General features: G+C 35.3%; 1 protein-coding gene across 3 annotated transcripts in view; it reads right to left on the reverse strand.

The window, feature by feature from the left end:
• sbm (L-type amino acid transporter sobremesa) overlaps positions 1-20,503 on the reverse strand; it is a 433,408-nt gene that overhangs the window by 260,579 nt on the left and 152,326 nt on the right. Inside the window, exon 2 of one of the 3 annotated variants that reach the window (XM_069842528.1) lies at positions 17,870-18,061. The exons of the other annotated variants lie outside the window; for them this stretch is intronic. Coding sequence (XP_069698629.1) covers positions 17,870-18,017 — 148 coding nt within the window. The 5' untranslated portion in view covers positions 18,018-18,061. The remainder of the gene's footprint in view (positions 1-17,869; positions 18,062-20,503) is intronic. 3 annotated transcript variants of the gene reach the window in all.

The raw sequence follows: 20,503 nt of genomic DNA on the forward strand, positions 1-20,503 counted from the left end.
CTATGTTCATGATACAACAGAGTGGGCTATGGAAATTCAGTTCTCCTTGGCAACGGTTTTGTTGTGAATTGTTTTGTATCTTTTCTGACGAGAAATAAAAACTGTTCTTGAGTTTCATTTACTCAGTATATTGTATTCTAGCTACAATCGTCCCAATAACGGTGTCACCTATTGAGAACTAGCGGAACTATTTCAAAGTTCGTGAATTTGTTATACAGGGACATCATTTTATTTTTACTAACATTTCTGATATTAACCTGGCTATACCTTTGGATCAACGGTTGCTACTCCCTTCCATGACTGGAGTTCGATGGCGTAAAATATAAACAAATCACTTTACTAGGTATAGGAAGGAAGAAAAGTAGTTCATCCATTTACGTAAACTATGAAATATCACGCTTTTGAGTTTGATAATTTTCATTAGGTTTTTGTTTAATCAGAATAGAGTACAGTATTAATAATGAATGTTTTTACTCACGAACTGAGCTGTCCATACGGACGTGTTCATTATGCAGTGTATATTATACTGTCTACAGCACATTAGGATACACTATACAGAATGAAGTTAAATTGAAAAATAATCATAATACGGATATTTAAACACAATTTTCAAAATGGTGGCGGTTCATTTCGATACAGGCTTCAGTTCTAATGTGTGTAATTCCAATTACCAGTTTCGTCCTTCGTACTAGTAACTCATGTTGAAATAATTCTGTACCTACTCTGTAAAAGAGTACCTTACGTACTGTAAATTCAATCTTCACTTCCGCTCGATCCGAAAAGATAAAATTACTCAGACATGCTATCTACTGTCCGTCCAAGTGGTTATGTCGCAGAATCGTAGAAAAAGGAGGGAAATGACGTGACAGTTAATTACTTAACGAGACCCTTTTATTTAAGTTATCTTAAACAGTTTTATGGGTATAATATTACGTAGATATCCAATTCCTAACAGAAATTAATGTTCTCAGAAAAGAGCTGAGGCAGCCCAGCCTTTAGACAGAGGCGAATAGAAGCTGGTGGGGAAAACCGGAATGCGACGTAAGCAAATGGACGACAGTACCTGTGCGAAAATGATGCAATATTGAAAGCTCTTTCGTCATTGGAAAACGCGAACATATTTTTGGAACGTACTGTGACGGTAAGGCTACTATGACTGTATATGCGGTCTTGGATCTGTGTGGAGGACGGTTGAACTTCATTAGTAGAAGGGGTGGGAGGGAAGTACATTAAAAACTCAGGTACAATAAAAATTGAAGTAAAAATAAAATGATGTCCCTGTATCTTTGGTTATGATTTTTCCCGTGGTTAGAAAGTTCGCTTACACGATCAAGTTTATCGAGTACGGTGAAGTTCGATATTCGCCGATGTTCACGCTGCACAACGAGGCCTGTCGTATTTGTTCCACCTTGTTATAAAATATTCGCTGTCTTTGACTCATGTTTTAACCGCTTAAGAATTTTAGCACACATCTTACGATTAGTTTTTCATATGGAATAAGACGAAGTTTTTAATGTCTTGGTTGTCTGTCTCATTCTCGAATACTGCAGGGTACTCGTACCAATATCAATCTAATTCTACATTACTGTGTCCTTTTGTTTCTGGTTGAGTGGAAGGGAAGGCCTGATGACCTTAGCTCCGCCAGAATAAATAAATACACAAAAAATATTTTATGGTCATGAAGAATGATGGAACAATGGTGGAATAACGCACCACAGAGGTTCGAATACAGATTAGAAGCGTAAAACACCTATGCTCTCAACTCAGCCTTGGGCATAAGAGGGGAAGTGAAAGGGACAGAAAATCTCCTCCCATGTCATTTTCACTTTCATCGCCTTACAAACAAATGCACAGTAAACAGCGTATTCCGAATCTCACCGGTCCGGTGGCATCAGTGACGTCACGTTGCAACGAAAATAAGGAACAAAACTGCTGGAAGGATCGATGCTGGCATGGCGACTGTGTAAGTGGTTATCTGTGCTACGTTAGCAAAATTTTGCGAAATTTCCGTACTGCCAACTCGTTCAAATAAAATAGATCATAAACAACTTATTTTTTGAACCGGTAGTAATAACTGGTCCGTTGACATGTTCGCTCATAAGCCATTAACATATTGTTTTTATGTTGTGCTCATTACAAACAATACACCAGAACTAAAGCAGAACACATCGCCATGACACAACAGTGCACGATGTCATTCGTCTGCTAATTCCCGCCCTATACAAGAACCAATCAGATTCACTGATGCGGCTGATGGAGCCTGCCACCACCTCTGCAAGTTGATGGCACCGGTGCGACACCGGTGGAGCATCAATGACGTCATCGGTGGAATTCGGAACACCGTGATGCCATCGGATTGCTCACCGGTGAGATTCGGAATACGCTCAAAGGCTCTGTGCATCAGTGGTGGATTTTAGGCGACCAGCGAGAGCGGAAAGTCCGTAAAAGCTATTATGCCTGCCTGATACAATCCATCACTGACTTTACTGTCTGCTCATACCGCACCAAAACATTATTATCTCAGTCGAGGAAGGTGGAGTGGAGAGTTAAGGGGTGGTCTGCAGTGACTCAATTGAGTTATTAGCGCCCAGGCCTGCTCTAACCGTTCAGATACCGCTGAGCTTGTGAAAAAAAAAAGGAACTGGATGTTCCTCCTTATTCGATGAATTTTTTTAGTAGGTTATTTTACGACGCTTTATCAACAGCTCAGGTTATTTAGCGTGTGAATGAGATGAGGGTGATAATGCCGGTGAAATGAGTCCGGGGTCCAGCACCGAAAGTTACCCAGCATTTGCTCATATTGAATTGAGGGAAAACCCCGGAAAAAACCTCAACCAGGTAACTTGCCCCGTCCGGGAATCGAACCGGGGCACCTGGTTTCGCGGCCAGACGTGCTGACCGTTACTCCACAGGTGTGGACTATTGGATGAAGATCCTTGGTATCATTCTAGTGCTATGACTCGAGAGGCCACTAATGTATCAGACAAAAATGTATTACGATCAAAAATAATCCAAATATGTATTTATTTTAGATTAAGACCTGATTGGCCTATCGGACTACATTGCATCGAAGAAAGTAACTGATATGTACCCGCACAATTCTCAGAAGCGATATGTATAGGTTGCAGATCTCTCTAAAATAGAGTAATATCAGAATCATCAGAAAGGAATATCCATCATATGAAACTTCATTATGCGATTACATCAACATGAAGTAATGCCATTGTTCCATGTATATCTCAGACGAAGTTCCTCGAATTTCAAAAGGATAATAGCCCAGCCGGGTATGAATACAAGAGAAGGAATTTATGGAGTTAATGCAGTCAAAATAGTGGCGTGACATGCACTGCAGAGTTCAATGGACAGCGGTTCGTTGCCTGCATAGGGCTGCTTCAATGCTTCAATGTACCTCATCGCGCCTGTCATTTGTTATACATTCATAAACAAGTCAGAACAGTTAAGCCACAAGCGTGGCCGTGTATGACATCGTAACCATGGTAACAATGTAAACAACAAAAACTGATCACAAAGATGAATGGATGAAAGGCTTTTTTTTAAATAATATTTGGCATAAGTCTCTTGAAATATATGAAAGTATCTTTCTAGCGCTCATGCTTAGAATCGCTAAATATTTTAAGTGCAATCGCAACTGGTTTAATTTCAGAAGTCACAATCACAGGCATATTCCACTCCCTATGGTGTTCCTCAGAGCGGTCCTTTCTTATAAAAGCTGTTGAATTATTAGAATCAATTGATAATGTATCAGTTTTGCTTATAATATTTATATTATTCTTAGTAATAGGCATCGGCGATGTAAATATGCGTTTTGAAGACTTCTGTAAAAATTATCAAGTGTAAAAAAGGATAATTAACACTAAATCCCTTCAAATGGTACAGAGATGATAAAAACAGGTCCACATCTGTGGAGTAACGGCTAGCACGTCTGGCCGCGAAACCAGGTGGCCCGGGTTCGATTCCCAGTCGTGGCAAGCTACCTGGTTGAGGTTTTTTTCTGGGGTTTTCCCCACAACCCAATATGAGCAAATGATGGGTAACTTTCGGTGCTGGACCCCGGACTCATTTCATCGGCATTATCACCATCCCATTCAGACGCTAAATCGCCTAAGATGTTGATAAAGCGTCGTAAAATAACCTAGTAAAAAAATAAATAAAAACAGAAGAAAGTATATAGAGATTAGAAGAAATAAAAGTACTCTAAATAGCTATTAATGAACTTACTACAATTCTATTTCACTAATGTTAGCCTCACCAAAACGTTTGAAAGTAGCCGCCATTTTCAGTTGACTATCTATGCGGTAAACAAATGACGATCGCAAAGCACGTTTTATAGTAACGTAAAGAATTTGCAGTTTTAAATTTTGGCAAACAAAAAAACAAGTGTTAGGAAGTGATAAAAACAAACAAATGCTAGGGAAGTGATAAAATTGTAGCGATAAACAGCAACGATTGGCTGACACACGTCCTTTCGTACAGTTTTATTGGTCAAAAGCAGTATGACGTAGTAAAAGTCAAACTAAAATGACAATATCTCATTTTCTCTTGTCTGAAATGAAGAAATGCGGATGAAGTACTTATATTTCACAAAAATAAGTAGCATTGCAATGTAAATTGCAATATAGTTACGGCTTTGTGTGTGTGTTTACGCCTTTTACTCTTAAACTGAGCGAATACAATCTATTAAAATATATTACATTAATTACAGATGCATTTTGACAGGTGCAAAATACTGTTCTACATGACAATATACGCTTTATGGAGGTTAAGGAGTCATACGATTTTTAAAACTTCCACAATTTAATCCAAAATTTGTTACATTTAATCTACATGAGCACGCCTACAATGCTATCATTTGTACAAAATTTGGTACCACTAGGGGTAATACTTTTTAAATTATATTTTTTAAATATATTTTATATGTCACTAAAAAGCTCCTTGCATCAAAGTTTTCAAAATTATTAGTTTATATTTGCTCAAAAGGTTGAAAATAGTCATGAGAATAAAAATGCATTAGCTTTTTGAGCTCAGTCTAAATAGAGCGTCGCAATAATTTTTTTTAATTTCATGAATTTACCATTACAGCATATTTTAATCTAAGAGCAATATGAATATGAGCTGAAGGAACTTAATATCAATATTTGAAACAAATGCTAATTAAATTTTATTTATCAACCTTTAATTTACCTCTGTGAGAAGTTACAAATCAATCTGACAATAACTGTTGTGCAAGGAGCTTTTTTTATTCAATACACTGATTAAAATTTTAAAGTCGAGAAAACAGCATAAAAAACCTTTATCTCAACTCACTCACGCACCGTATGTTTGATTACATTTTATTTTATAGCTAGATGATTTACAATAGTCTCAAAAATATATTTACGATCATAAAAACAAAAATGAGATTTCCTTAATTTTTCAGTATTATTTCTCCATAGTGTTCCCTTAACTCGGTTCTCGGCATGAGCTACAAAAGACTGCATAACACTTTCTAACAATAAGACAGTCCTTCGATTAGCAAAATTCCTGTACATAACTCACCGGACCCAGCAATGAGAAGATCTAACAACAACTCAAGAGTTGCGATTATGAAGCAAGATACAAAGTTGACATCAGTTAACTCCACAAATAGAAATTTCAGATTAGAAGATTTCACGTTAAGAAAACAGCATTCGTTTTATGGGCCTTGCCTAATACAATGTACAAGCTATGTGGTAGGCAGACGTTTCTATGGCAACTGATCATTTGATGGAATAGTTCCATATGCTCAATGTGCGAGATCGTGCGTATTTGCTTGGTTTCTGCACAAAACCAATCCGCGGAAAGTCTAAAATTCCACATTCAGTATTCTCAACCTAACACACATAACAATTTCCCTCTTCTTACCGTTTAAGTGACATATTGATTTTACTGCTTTAGGCTTTTAACATATATTATTTTTAGAGACGTTCAATATAGTAACAATTATAAATTGGAAACTTACCACTGCAATTTCACCTAAATTGCACTGTTAATTATTGTTTTTAAATATTTGCAGAAATTAAGTAAACTCTACAACTCCACTAACGTTACTGCATTCGTGATGCAAGTAACATTAAGGAAGCCGTGAAAAAATCAACAAGTTTCCAGACTCATCATGGCGGCATTTATAGACTGGGGGAAAAAAAGACAGACATATATCACGGCCTGCTGGAGTATAATAAACACAGAAAACATTTTAAAGCAACAATGTTGAAGATAGATATTTTTGTTTTACAAATTTGCCGTCATTGAACAGAAACCAAGATGGAGATTTCATTGCAACTAATTAGAAATTCCTCTTTCAGGTATGTAATAAACGATCTTCGCACAAAATAGTGTACGATACACGAGCGGTATGTTTTCTTTCAATTCTCGGAAATTAAAAAAGCTCAACTACGTTTCGCTTTTTCAAACTTTTCCTCGAACATGAAAACTTCAACATACCGCTCTTGTAACGCATATTACTATTTCTTAACGTGAAAAGTTATCTAGGAATGAATATACAGAAAGGTTACCTAAAACCAGAGTGCTGCATTGGAGTTAAATCGCTCGCTTGAACTCGGTCGAGTGTCGCACCCTCGAGTGAGATACGATCGGTCGTGATACGCTCGTAATAAATAGATGCACAGTACAACGTCATCTCACCGACATGTCTTATCTTGTATGGAAGGCGACAGATAAGATACACATATGTTTTGCTCACACGGTAAAAATAAGGCTTTATTTTCTGCGTTTATGACAAACGTTTAATGGAACAGTGAATGGAACGTACCAAAACAGGAACATGAAGTTATAAATAAAATAGTATGAAAAACTTCGATATACAGTTATTATTGCTAATTAATACTTATTCAATATTTTATTTACCACATATATAATATGATAGGTCCATACATAGTGTTCCGCCTATATACTGCGACAATGTAGAAACGTTTTACAAAATATTATTGATATAGCAGTAGATTAATAACAATATTAGTACAGAGATAACGTCACAGAAAATATAATAAAACGAATAATCATGCTGCACAACTGTTACAGACGCAAAGATTGATACACTAATTATTATTATTATTATTATTATTATTATTATTATTATTATTATTATTATTATTATTACTAGAAAACTTGATACAGTTCTTGCAATATCGTGATAGTGTTCTCCGTTTATAAAAATTACATTTACATCCAATAACATCTATCAGATGTGGTAAAAACAAAATCATCCCTGTGTGGCAAAAAAAAAACATTTACCTACACATTTATATTACATTTTAAAGCAAGTTTTGTAGTTTTACTATGGAGAGGTTAGTTAAACACTGCAAAGTTTTGAAATGATAAACATCTATGATGTTTCTACACAGTTCATCATTGTAACAAGAACGAATGTCTAACGCTCGGCTTATACCGTTCGAGGATTTATCGCTCGTGATAATTTTACCCATCAAGCCTGTGCGCTATCTATCGGATTATGCTATGAACTACTTGGCGCTCGAGCGAAAATGTCCGCTGCAGACCTCTGCCTAAAACACAATATGAATTGAGTCCATGACCTGGAGCTCTTGTATCATTCAGAGCACTCCATTAACGTTTCAATATTCTGAAATACTCTTCTTCGTAAAAACTGCACATTAAGTTAGTAGTGCAATGGACATAAAATTAAGTTGTACTACTTTTTAACACTACATAAAGTGGGTCACCAGTTGCAAATAGATTGCGTCACTAGTCACAGAGATGATTTCGTAAGGAATCTACATTATGTTCAAGGCATGAGTTTGGATTACATCTTCCAGAATTCTAATTTAATGAAGAACTATATGCAATAATAAATTCTTGAAGTTGTAGCCAATTTCTTGAAATAAAATTTGAAAGATTTGCTGGCTTCAAATATCGTTTCTCGACTGTTACAAATAATTAGCCTTTAAAGATAATGATTATACAGGGTGAACCGTAAGTTATGTCATTAATTTCAGAGGGCTTATTCTTGGATATATTTCAAACAAAAAAGTTTAATACAATTTTCCTCGTTTTTGCTTCCTTTTCGAGATAAAAATTGTTTTATATGAAACATTTCATAGCGTGTTTTGGGAAAGCCATTGATTTAATTCCCAATATCCTCAGTCAATTTAAGAGAGCAATGTATTGTGATAATATAAATTATTGAAAGAATTTTACATCTCAACATTTTCTTGCATTTTATTTTCATATTATTACACTAAGTATTGAGAAAAAGGCTTACAAATTTTACGTGAGAACAGTAATGAGAAAGAAAAACGTAAATAAAGAGAGCAGTGTATTGTGATAATATAAATTATTGAAAGAATTTTACATCTTAACATTTTCTTGCATTTTATTTTTATATTATTACACTAAGTGTTCAGAAAATGGCTTACAAATTTTACGTGAGAACAGTAATCAGAAAGAAAAACGTAAATAAAAACCTATCCAAAAACAAATACCTAGGAACGTATCAGCTCTGTACTGTTAATGCTAAAGGAAGAGCTCCTCGCACTGTCCTCTCACTTCTACACAGAATTCAGTCCTTCGCCGGACAGAAGGACTCTGTCATCCGGGAATTCCCGATTGATTACGAACGAAGCTGCTGACAGGCATTTATATTTCGTTGGTTCAATGTCTCCTTGTAATTGATGGACCTTGAATGCTAGGGCATCAAATGGTGCCTTCCGACCTTACAAACAAACATTCTGATGGGGACAAACAAAAAGTTAATTTTTTTCTTTCACCATCCTAATAATGTTAAAAGAAATACTTATACAAATTTTCATCACTCAACCGCAATAATGAGGAGCGTTTTTTCAAAACTCGATAAATGCAAAATTTGAAAAATTGAGTTACACACACCATCCATATAACCTATGTGACCTTTATGATCCCATACAGTCATTTCTCTCTAAAGACTATATTTGCCTTACTTATAAATAAGGAAACTATGAAGGTTTTTTTCAAAACTCGATAAATGATCAGGAATAGATAAAGCAGAAGTCGATAAATGCAGTAAGTAAGGAAGAAGTATTTCCATTGTAATAATTTTATTCCTTACATTTCATTCAACTTCGCACAGATGCTAATTAATTATGTCTACGAACGGGCGCAAAGCGACTCTTGTTCTCGCTGGGTTGTTGACAAGTTTCAGTTTCATTCTTTGAGAGGTTTTCATTGTGAATGCTGGTTTCGAAATAACTGACGATGCAAGGGATTTCTACAAAGATGTGCTAGAAAGCAACTGAAAGTAAAAAAATAATAATAATAATGTTCAAATAAAATTTAATTTAGATTAGGTAAAAAAATGTTATACAGTTTAGCAACTTCATTATACATATTGTTTAGTTTAATGTATGCATTATTGTGTATCTAAAATACATTATGTAACAATATAAAGGAAAAATGTTAAATTAAAATTAAATTACATAAAAATGTTATTCAGTTTACTTTATGTAATACATTGTTAGTTCAATGTATCCATTATTGTGCATCTAAAATAAATAATGTAAAAGTGTATATCAAAAATCAATAAATACTGGAATTTATGCAAAAAAAAACATAAAAATAGACAAAAGAAACAGGATTACATGAACATCTTCCACTCACTGCTTATCATTTATCGACTTTTGAAAAAACCTTCATAAATTGACATCTGATTTCAAATAGTAAACAATAGACTGTAACAATTTTAATTACGTCATCTTGTTCATTTATTCATTGAATTACATGTGCTGAAATACACATATTTTTAAATAAATAATTCTTGTCAAAAAACAAAAAACGCATTTTCTGAAAAAAACTTGTTTTTGCATATATCGAGTTTTGAAAAAACGCTCCTCAATTACGAGGACCATAAAAAAATAAGTTCGCCAGGAGCCGTTAACAGAAGAAAACACAGTTCCATTGGAAAAATTCATTGGAACAGTCACACCAATTGTTGAGCTATTTTTCAACTTATTCTCCACCGGAATTGAGACATTTGTCATATCATGGGCTCGACAGAGAGGTGTAGACGGCTGTCAAACGCTGGTTCCAATCCCAGGCGGCTGACTTCTATGACACAAAGATACAAAAATTGATTCCATGATATGACAAGTGTCTCAATTCCAGTGGGGGATGTGTTGATAAACAGCGCAACAATTGCTGTATCTGTTCCAATAAATCTTTGCATGCAATTGTGCTTTTTTTCTGTAAACGGTCCCAGGGAAAATCACTTTCTGGGCGACCTCATAATTGCGGTCGAGAGGCCAAAATTTGTATAAGCACTTCTTTTGACATTAATAACATGGTGGAAGCAAAAAAATTTAACTTTTTACCTGCCCCCATCAGAATGTTTGCTTGTTAGCGTAAAATTAAATAGGTACATTAAAATGACTTTACTTGTCCTTCATATTCTACAGTATGTATTGTAGTTTTAAGTCTTTCTTCATTTTGTGATCTTTTTAAATAAAAGATTACAATGAATTGCCGGAAAATATGAGATCAAATCTAGCAAAAAAAATTTTAAAAAAAGTTTGCATGTGTTTATGGTAGAACTTCAATTACTGGTATATAATAGTATTAGATATTAGTTATACTGTAAATATACACAGTGTTCCGCTTGTAAGTATAATAAAATAAATAGTCATAACGTCAAAAGTACGCGTTCAAATGAAAAAAGGTTCGTACCATTTTAAAGAGGAGGTCTGAAAGTTTTTAATTCATTGTTGTTGTTAGATGAGTCATGCATTACGCTCATGCGTAGACCATTTCATTTGATATATCTTATCGTATCTTACGCCTGGGGAAGAGTTAGTCGCCACGTGGACACCACAGCAGAAAGTATTTTGTGTGCTATCGTTAGCAGAACAAAAATCTGTGATTCGTGTGCAGCGCCTGTTTCGTCATTGGTACAACCTTAGAGCGAGGGATCCGATGTATGTATCAATAATGAAATGAGAAAGGCAGTTCAAAGAAACGGGAAGTTTGTTATCCAAAGCAGGTAAACATTCCAAGTGTAAGCTGTCTGAGAAAGAGGATCACCTCACATCGTATGGTCTGCCAGATCACCAGACCTAACCACCTGATTTTTTCCTGTGGGGAACTATCACCTTTACTTTTTAACTTCGCTTTAGAATATGCCATTAGGAAAGTTCAGGATAACAGGCAGGGTTTGGAATTGAACGGGTTACATCAGCTTCTTGTCTATGCGGATGACGTGAATATGTTAGGAGAAAATCCACAAACGATTAGGGAAAACACGGAAATTTTACTTGAAGCAAGTAAAGCGATCGGTTTGGAAGTAAATCCCGAAAAGACGAAGTATATGATTATGTCTCGTGACCAGAATATTGTACGAATTGGACATATAAAAATTGGAGATTTATCCTTCGAAGGGGTGGAAAAATTCAAATATCTTGGAGCAACAGTAACAAATAAAAATGACACCCGGGAGGAAATTAAACACAGAATAAATATGGGAAATGCCTGTTATTATTCGGTTGAGAAGCTTTTATCATCTAGTCTGCTGTCAAAAAATCTGAAAGTTAGAATTTATAAAACAGTTATATTACCGGTTGTTCTGTATGGTTGTGAAACTTGGACTCTCACTTTGAGAGAGGAACATAGGTTAAGGGTGTTTGAGAATAAGGTGCTTAGGAAAATATTTGGGGCTAAGACGGATGAAGTTACAGGAGAATGGAGAAAGTTACACAACGCAGAACTGCATGCATCGTATTCTTCACCTGACATAATTAGGAACATTGAATCCAGACGTTTGCGATGGGCAGGGCATGTAGTACGTATGGGCGAATCCAGGAATGCATATAGAATGTTAGCTGAGAGGCCGGAGGGAAAAAGACCTTTGGGGAGGCCGAGACGTAGATGAGAGGATAATATTAAAACTAATTTGAGAGAGATGGGATATGATGGTAGGGACTGGATTAATCTTGGTCAGGATAGGGACCGTTGGCGGGCTTATGTGAGGACGGCAATGAACCTCCGGGTTCTCTAAAAGCTATTTGTAAGTAAGTAGACTATATTAAGTATAGGCTATAGTTATTTAAAATGATTGTAGTGTTTGCTATTGGATTAAATTTTTAATGTATTAACTGTATACATACCGCCATATAGATCTATCTGATATATAATGCCCCAATTTTGAGCTTCTATTCAAGTAGTCTATATTGAAATAAGTAAATAAATAAACAAATAAATAAATACAATTCTGGACGCAGAAACGTTTATTTCCGCGTAAATGAAAATTACAAATCAAGGCATTTAAGTAAGTTTACGAATCTTATCCCACTGCAATTAACGTGGAACTTAGTTTGCAATGAGCACACAACACAAATCTGTCTTCTTCCTGATATTCATTTGTTTCACTCGATCTGGTCGTCACATTCTTTCCTCTCTTAACAACTTTCATTAGCTCTTTCTACTTTCGCAGTCGTCCATTCTCAATAAAAGATTGGTTTGTATCTTCCACTTGCTCATACACTGAATGGGTTTGTTTTGACTGAGCAACTTCAATTGTTTGTCTGGCCAAGCGCGGCGGATCTCGGATCTAACAGATTAGCAGACCTGTACGTCCATTATGCAACACGACCCAGATGATGGAATCTTTAGGAACTTACGAAACGTCGATGATATTCCCAACCCACGATTTGAAAACCGAAATTCTTCGCCACAACGCAATCGCCATAGAAACCTTCACTATTAGTTTTGGAATGTTTTCTTGTGACAGTGGCGGCTCGTGAATGACGAGAAGTGTGTGCTACAAATAGCATCATTAAAATGAAAATAAATGGCCGCCACTGTAGTCTAGTGGCTAAAACGGTGGACTTATAATCCTGTGGACTTATAATCCTGTGGACCTGAGTTCGATCCCCGGCGTATCCCCGACTTATAACTTGTGTTGGCAAGCCCGTGGTCCTGGTAACACAGGGGCTTTATCCGAGACCTCCGATTCCCCTGTGGCATCCCAACAAATCTCCATCTCATCTCATCACGGATGTAGCATGAACCAGCCTCCTATGGCGCACCCTGGGCAACGACACTGTCGGTAAATTGGTCTACAGTGAACTGATGAATGACGAACAGTTAAGTCCCCGCCATTAGTAAAAACAAAAATGAAACGAAATAATATTAAAATTCCCTTTTCACATATTTTACAATAGATTCTGCTCATTTCGAAAATGGAGTCGAAACGGTAATTATTGTACACCTACGGATATTTTAGAGTCCCTATATGAACAACATAATAAGAGGTGGGACATGTGGATCAACTTTCTTATAATTTTACTCGAAAGCCATTTGTAATGGACGTAAGATTTAGCGAAATACAATACAAATAAGAAAACATATATGCATAATAAATGACACTGTATAGGGCAAAGGTTGGTAATATGGCACGACTGTGACCATTTTCAAGTTGCACACCACTTCGGCGAATCACGCTGTACATGATGTGTATCTGTGAAGAGTTATGTCGTGTACTAGTGTGAGTGTATGTGTAAGTGTAGTGTAGGGAATAGGTGAGGATGATGATGAAGGGAGAAGGGAAAACCCGGTGCCGGCACGTAGCCTACTTCTGTCGGATAGCACCAAGGAGGCCGCCAGGCTTAACGTCCCCATCCGAAGTACCAATCACTATTAACAGTGACATATGCCTTCTCTTCACTGCGGAGAGATTTGAGATTTAACCCAAGCATATTGCTGCAGAATTTAGTGATTAGAAGTTGTGCACTGCCAACTCTCCTAGTCTCGAGGTAGAAATTTTACATGAAAATTTCTGACCCCGCTAGGGATCGAACCCGGGCCGGGTAGTCTGGAGGAGGACGCGCTAGAGCTAACTCGGCTGACAAGATATCTAATATAGTTTATTTATCAAATCTGGGCATTAAACCTATAAAATTCAATTAAGATTTTGGGCATCTCTAATAATACGCCCAGGGACATGAGTACAGCTTCAGTGTTATGAATATTCTCGGCAAATTCAACAATTTCCAAAATATCAGTCATTTTCCTTATGTCCACGAACGAAAGTCAAAGTCAATGTCTAGATTTCCGGCGACTTCGATATAAAGTAAAATTTTTAGTTTACTTTCGTCAAGGTGTCGATTGTGAATAGGAAAATGGCGACTTTGTACTTTCCAAAGTCAACTTTAGCCCAAAGTCTCCTTCATGAATATGACCCTAAAGAATGTTACGTCAAAGACGGAGAGCAATGCCTCGAATCACGCGTCCACATGATTTTAGCACGCGCTGTACCAATATTTGTAGCACATGTCTTCAACATGAAATAGCCCCTGGAATGCGTGTAGCACAGTCAAATCACGACCCTCCTTAATCCGTTATCCTCACTTTTAGCTCGCATTCTCCACTCTTGGACCACACTTGCTTTTAAATCAAGACTGAGAACCATTTCGTGTTTCTGTCTTGATAGCAACTTGCCTCCACACCTCAGGAATTTTGGCAACGCCACAACTTGAATACTTTCATTTGTCTGAATTTTTTTTTTTTTCCGCAGTGGCGCTCTTTCGTATTTATAGCAAGCGTTCTATTCATACTGATGTGAGTTCAGATACACAAAACTGAGACTCTCACTGCAAATAGAAGAGAGTACGGTGCAGCGATGTAGAAATTCCCCCGAAAATAGACAGCAAAATTTTGAATTCGTCTAATTTCTTTAGACTTGTAGACCTAGCTTTGCCATATTTTATCCTAAAGTTACAATCTTAAGTATCATATTCGAGTCATATAAAGAAAAGATTCCAGATAAAAGATGATTGTCTCTAATTTATAACATTTATTGTAATATAATTTTTACTGTTGTTTGTTTCTTTCTCGATTTAATACAGACAAAGATTAAGCTTACATGCAAACATTCTGATGAGGGCAGATAAAAAAGTTATTTTTTTTTTCTTTCACCATGTTAATAATGTCAAAAGAAGTGCTTATACAAATTTTGGCCACTCGATCGCAATTACGAGGACCGTAAAAATGAAGTTCGCCAGGGGCCGTTTAAAAGAAAGAAAACACAATTTCATTAGAAAAATCTATTGGAACAGACACAGCAATTGTTGAGCTATTTTTCAAAATATTTTCCCACCAGAACTGAGATATTTGTCATATCATGAAATCGACAGAGAGGTGCAAACGGCTGATTCCGATCCCAGGCGGCTGATTTCTACGACACAAGGATACAAAAACTGGTCCCATGATATGACAAATGTCTCAATTTCAGTGGGAGATATGTTGAAACAGTACGCAAACTACTTCATTTCTAGACTATAAAAACTAAAACCGATAATATTGAACCAATGGGATGATGAAAATAACTCGGGTATGACACACACTCAAATGTAGATTGCAATATCTGTTAATTGTTTTCACACATTAGAATATGCATGTTTTCAGTTGAGTTTGTTTTTAATTTGCTTTGATGTTTGTCGAACTGCAGTTAAGTGCACACTAAACAAGGATGTTAGACAAAATTAAAGGAAAAGACGATCGTAGTTCCAGTGAAGAAAAAGTTAAGGTATTAAAAATATTGGTTGCTAGGCAATTCGGTATAAGGAAAACATTATGAGTTGGACTGAGTCATCACTTTCGATTCCGTGCAACTCAAATTACGATAATTTACTCTACTCTGTATTTTTACCCTGAGAACGAATTAGCTGACAAAACTAGTTAATATATTCCACAGCAAGAAAAGAGTCAGTTAAAACTGTTAGATCTGGGTTACAACCAAAGGCTATTGTTAACGGGTATTGTAAACTAGCAATATGCAAGAGAGTAAAGTATACAGTGTGTTATTTTTTTTTGGGGGGGGGGCATAGTACAGTAGTGGCAAAAAAACCGGACCGGCCCTTGTAGTTGATTTCAGAACCTTGTTCACTCCAGAGCACGATAGACTGGTAACTAAGACTTTCGTGGTTCGAATCCTGCCTGGGAAGGAAACATTTTTTTTGTTCCTTATTCAAATTTATTCCCAATACTTTTCGATCGCAGCGATATATTACTACTTAACTAACTTATTATTCCCAGAACATGAATTTTACCAGCAATGGAAAAGTATTGGGAATAAATTTGAATAAGGAGCAAAAAAAACTTTCCTTCCCAGGCAGGATTCGAACCACGAAAGTCTTAGTTACCAGTCTGTCGTGCTCTGGAGTGAACAAGGCTCTGAAATCAGCTACAAGGGTCGGTCCGGTTTTTTTTGCCACTCCTGTTCATACAGATTTAGCACTGCCATAAGAAACCTATGTATAAAAACAATGTAGAAACCAGTTTGTCAGTGAGACATGTTTGGAAATTAGCAGGCTTTGAAAATAAACAAGAGAACATCATATTTTACAGTTGCGGAGTCAAAGCCTAATGATATTCTCCTGTTTTACATATTTCAAAGCCTGCTAATTCCTATCCATGGCCTACTAATTAAATTAATTTCTTCACTGTTTTTATATATGCTTATGTTCCTTATTACTTACTTACTTACTTACTTACTGGCTTTTAAGGAACCCGGAGGTTCATTGCCGCCCTCACATAAGCCCGCCATTGGTCCCTATCCTGAGCAAGATTAATCCAGTCTCTACCATCATATCCCATCTCCCTCAAATCCATTTTAATATTATCTTCCCACCTACGTTTCGGCCTCCCCAAAGGTCTTTTTCCCCCCGGCCTCCCAACTAACACTCTATATGCATTTCTGGATTCGCCCATACGTGCTACATGTCCCGCCCATCTCAAACGTCTGGATTTTATGTTCCTAATTATGTCAGGTGAAGAATACAATGCGTGCAGCTCTGCGTTGTGTAACTTTCTCCATTCTCCTGTAACTTCACCCCTCTTAGCCCCAAATATTTTCCTAAGAACCTTATTCTCAAACACCCTTAACCTATGTTCCTCTCTCAAAGTGAGAGTCCAAGTTTCACAACCATACAGAACAACCTGTAATATAACTGTTTTATAAATTCTTTCAGATTTTTTGACAGAAGACTAGATGACAAAAGCTTCTCAACCGAATAATAACACGCATTTCACATATTTATTCTGCGTTTAATTTCCTCCCTAGTATCATTTATATTTGTTACTGTTGCTCCAAGATATTGGAATTTTTCCACCTCTTCGAAGGATAAATCTCCAATTTTTATAGTTCCATTTCATACTATATTCTGGTCACGAGACATAATCATATACTTAGTCTTTTCGGGACTTACTTCCAACCCTATCGCTTTACTTGCTTCAACTAGAATTTCCGTGTTTTCCCTAATCGTTTGTGGATTTTCTCCTAGCATATTCACGTCATCCGCATAGACAAGAAGCTGAGGTAACCCATTCAACTCCAAACCCTGTCTATTATCCTGAACTTTCCTAATGGCATATTCTAGAGCGAAGTTAAAAAGTAAAGGTGATAGTGCATCTCCTTGCTTTAGCCCGCAGTGAATTGGAAAAGAATCAGATAGAAACTGGCCTATACGGACTCTGCTGTAAGTTTCACTAAGACACATTTTAATTAATCAAACTAGTTTCTTAGGAATACCAAATTCAATAAGAATATTATATAAAACTTCTCTCTTAACCGAATCATACGCCTTTTTTAAATCTATGAATAACTGATGTACTGTACCCTTATACTCCCATTTTTCCTCCAATATCTGTCGAATACAAAAAATCTGATCAATAGTCGATCTATTACGCCTAACGTATGTTCCTTATGGCAATGTTAAACCCGTATGTACTAGACCCAGAAAAAAACACACTTTATATTTATAATGATTAATATATTGTTTATATTAATTAAAACGCTGTTCATCCCGACACAACAGCAGGCACCGTGCGCTGTTACCTTTTGTAGACCGTGAGGAGGAACAGAGGAGGTCCCAGATCTTGCCTCTCATCGTCCGCCGCGGCCGGCTGCTACACTCATACTGGCTGCGTGGACAGGAATAGCCGCGAACCGGCTGCGATCCGTGTGCACCCATCGGCCCATTCATAAACCAGCGCGAGACATCCTCGAGAAACTTGAGATTGCTTCAAACTTTCAAAATAAACGATGCCATGTCAATGACATATCCTTTTTCATTATATATGTTACGCAATAAACAGCAAAACAAATATTTTGCTAAATTTAACGAATGAATTATCTACCATACCGGTATCTCTTTCTTCTCCACATCATAAACTTCCCATAATTTTATCGCAGTTTTACCTAGCATCTCGTTTTGTTTACCTTTCACTACCTCGAACCCGGAACATCTACCTTCTCTCTATTCCTCTGCACAGAACATCCTTCTACTCATCATCTTTCAGCATATCTATTCCACGCCTCTGGAATTCTCTCCCTGACCACGTCAGAGACTGTCGGACAATATCAAAATTCAAATTTAAATTACAAAATCACATTCTAGTTCGTGGAATTGTTTGTTGAACACATGTCAGGTTGCGCAACTTCACCTTAACCCATGACATATAGTAAATATTGTAACTATGCTGTTGTAAAATGGAAAATTAATATGTAATGTATTTACTATTATTATTATTATTATTATTATTATTATTATTGCTACTATTATTATTGTTATTATTATTATTATTATTGCTACTATTATTATTGTTGTTATTATTATTATTATTATTGCTACTATTATTATTGTTGTTATTATTATTGTTATTATTGCTACTATTATTATTGTTGTTATTATTATTATTATTATTGCTACTATTATTATTGTTATTATTATTATTATTATTGCTACTATTATTATTGTTGTTATTATTATTATTATTATTGCTACTATTATTATTGTTGTTATTATTATTGTTATTATTATTATTTCTACTATTATTATTGTTATTATTATTGTTGTTATTATTATTGTTGTTATTATTATTATTATTGCTACTATTATTATTGTTATTATTATTATTATTATTGCTACTATTATTATTGTTATTATTATTGTTGTTATTATTATTGTTATTATTATTATTATTGCTACTATTATTATTGTTATTATTATTATTATTATTATTGCTACTATTATTATTGTTGTTATTATTATTATTATTATTGCTACTATTATTATTGTTGTTATTATTATTATTATTATTATTATTTCTACTATTATTATTGTTATTATTATTGTTGTTATTATTATTGTTATTATTATTATTATTGCTACTATTATTATTGTTATTATTATTATTGCTACTATTATTATTGTTGTTATTATTATTGTTGTTATTATTATTGTTATTATTATTATTATTTCTACTATTATTATTGTTGTTATTATTATTATTATTATTGCTATTATTATTATTATTATTATTATTACTATTATTATTGTTGTTATTATTATTGTTATTATTATTATTATTTCTATTATTATTGTTGTTATTATTATTATTATTATTGCTATTATTATTATTATTATTATTGCTATTATTATTATTATTATTATTATTATTATTATTATTATTATTATTATTATTGTCAGTTATCAATATCATCATTGCTATCTCTGTTTTCTCTCTTTTCGTTGTATTAGCTTGATGAGAGCTCTATAATGTACTTTTGACTCTGTTGACCCTCTATAGGGCTTTAACTTAATTTGTATCATTTTCATCAGTGTTTGTATTTCTTTTTTGTATTTATATGTGCTATCTGGTAGGATGGAAGAGAAGGCCTTATGGCCTTAATCCTGTCAGATTAAATAAATTATTATTATAATATAGTACAATAAATTTATAAATCTTCTCACCATTCGTGAGCTGCCACAAGGGACAAAGAGTACTTAACCATAGAAATGTTTACAAGTTCAGTGAACCATTGATTTTGTTTTAACAATGAAACTCCTACAAGTACATAGCTCCAAATAATTTTTTTTTTTTTACATTAGTGGAAATATACCTATTTTTAGAGAGGTAAGTGTTACAAAAAAGTAAAGAATGCTACTGAAATTCGTTTGATTTCGAATATAGGTAATTCTTCAGAAAAGCAATTGATCCTTTTGATGCAGCTAAGGTTACAATCTGAATAATACTGGGTGTTCAATTCAATGTGTGTCATGACGTCACTGTTGTTGAGTCACCGATTTGCAGCGAGTTTCAGCTTATATGTCAGAGAAGTTGCCTATTATTCAAGGCGTTCTTCAATCTGAACTTGAGAACGTGTACGGTATAACTTGAACGTCGTAGCAACAGATGGCGGTCTGTACGGTCTGTGTGCTACCATAACCTCTTTCGAACTGTGTTTTGCGCGGGCAAGTCGTACGCAGGGTATTTGTTATCATCGGTTGCGTACGGTAACATTCCACAACACAAATCAAATACTCCGTGTCCATGTTGACCGTCGAAGTTAATGTCAACAAATACGTAAGTAATCGTCTTAACCCTCTCCCCATATCCCGACAGTACGTATTTCCAAACAGTTCACATTCCTGCCACTACCGGCGTTACCGTACGCATCGGTACGTAC

Source organism: Periplaneta americana, chromosome 12, assembly GCF_040183065.1.
Source record: "Periplaneta americana isolate PAMFEO1 chromosome 12, P.americana_PAMFEO1_priV1, whole genome shotgun sequence".
Classification (NCBI taxonomy): Eukaryota; Metazoa; Arthropoda; class Insecta; order Blattodea; family Blattidae; genus Periplaneta; species Periplaneta americana.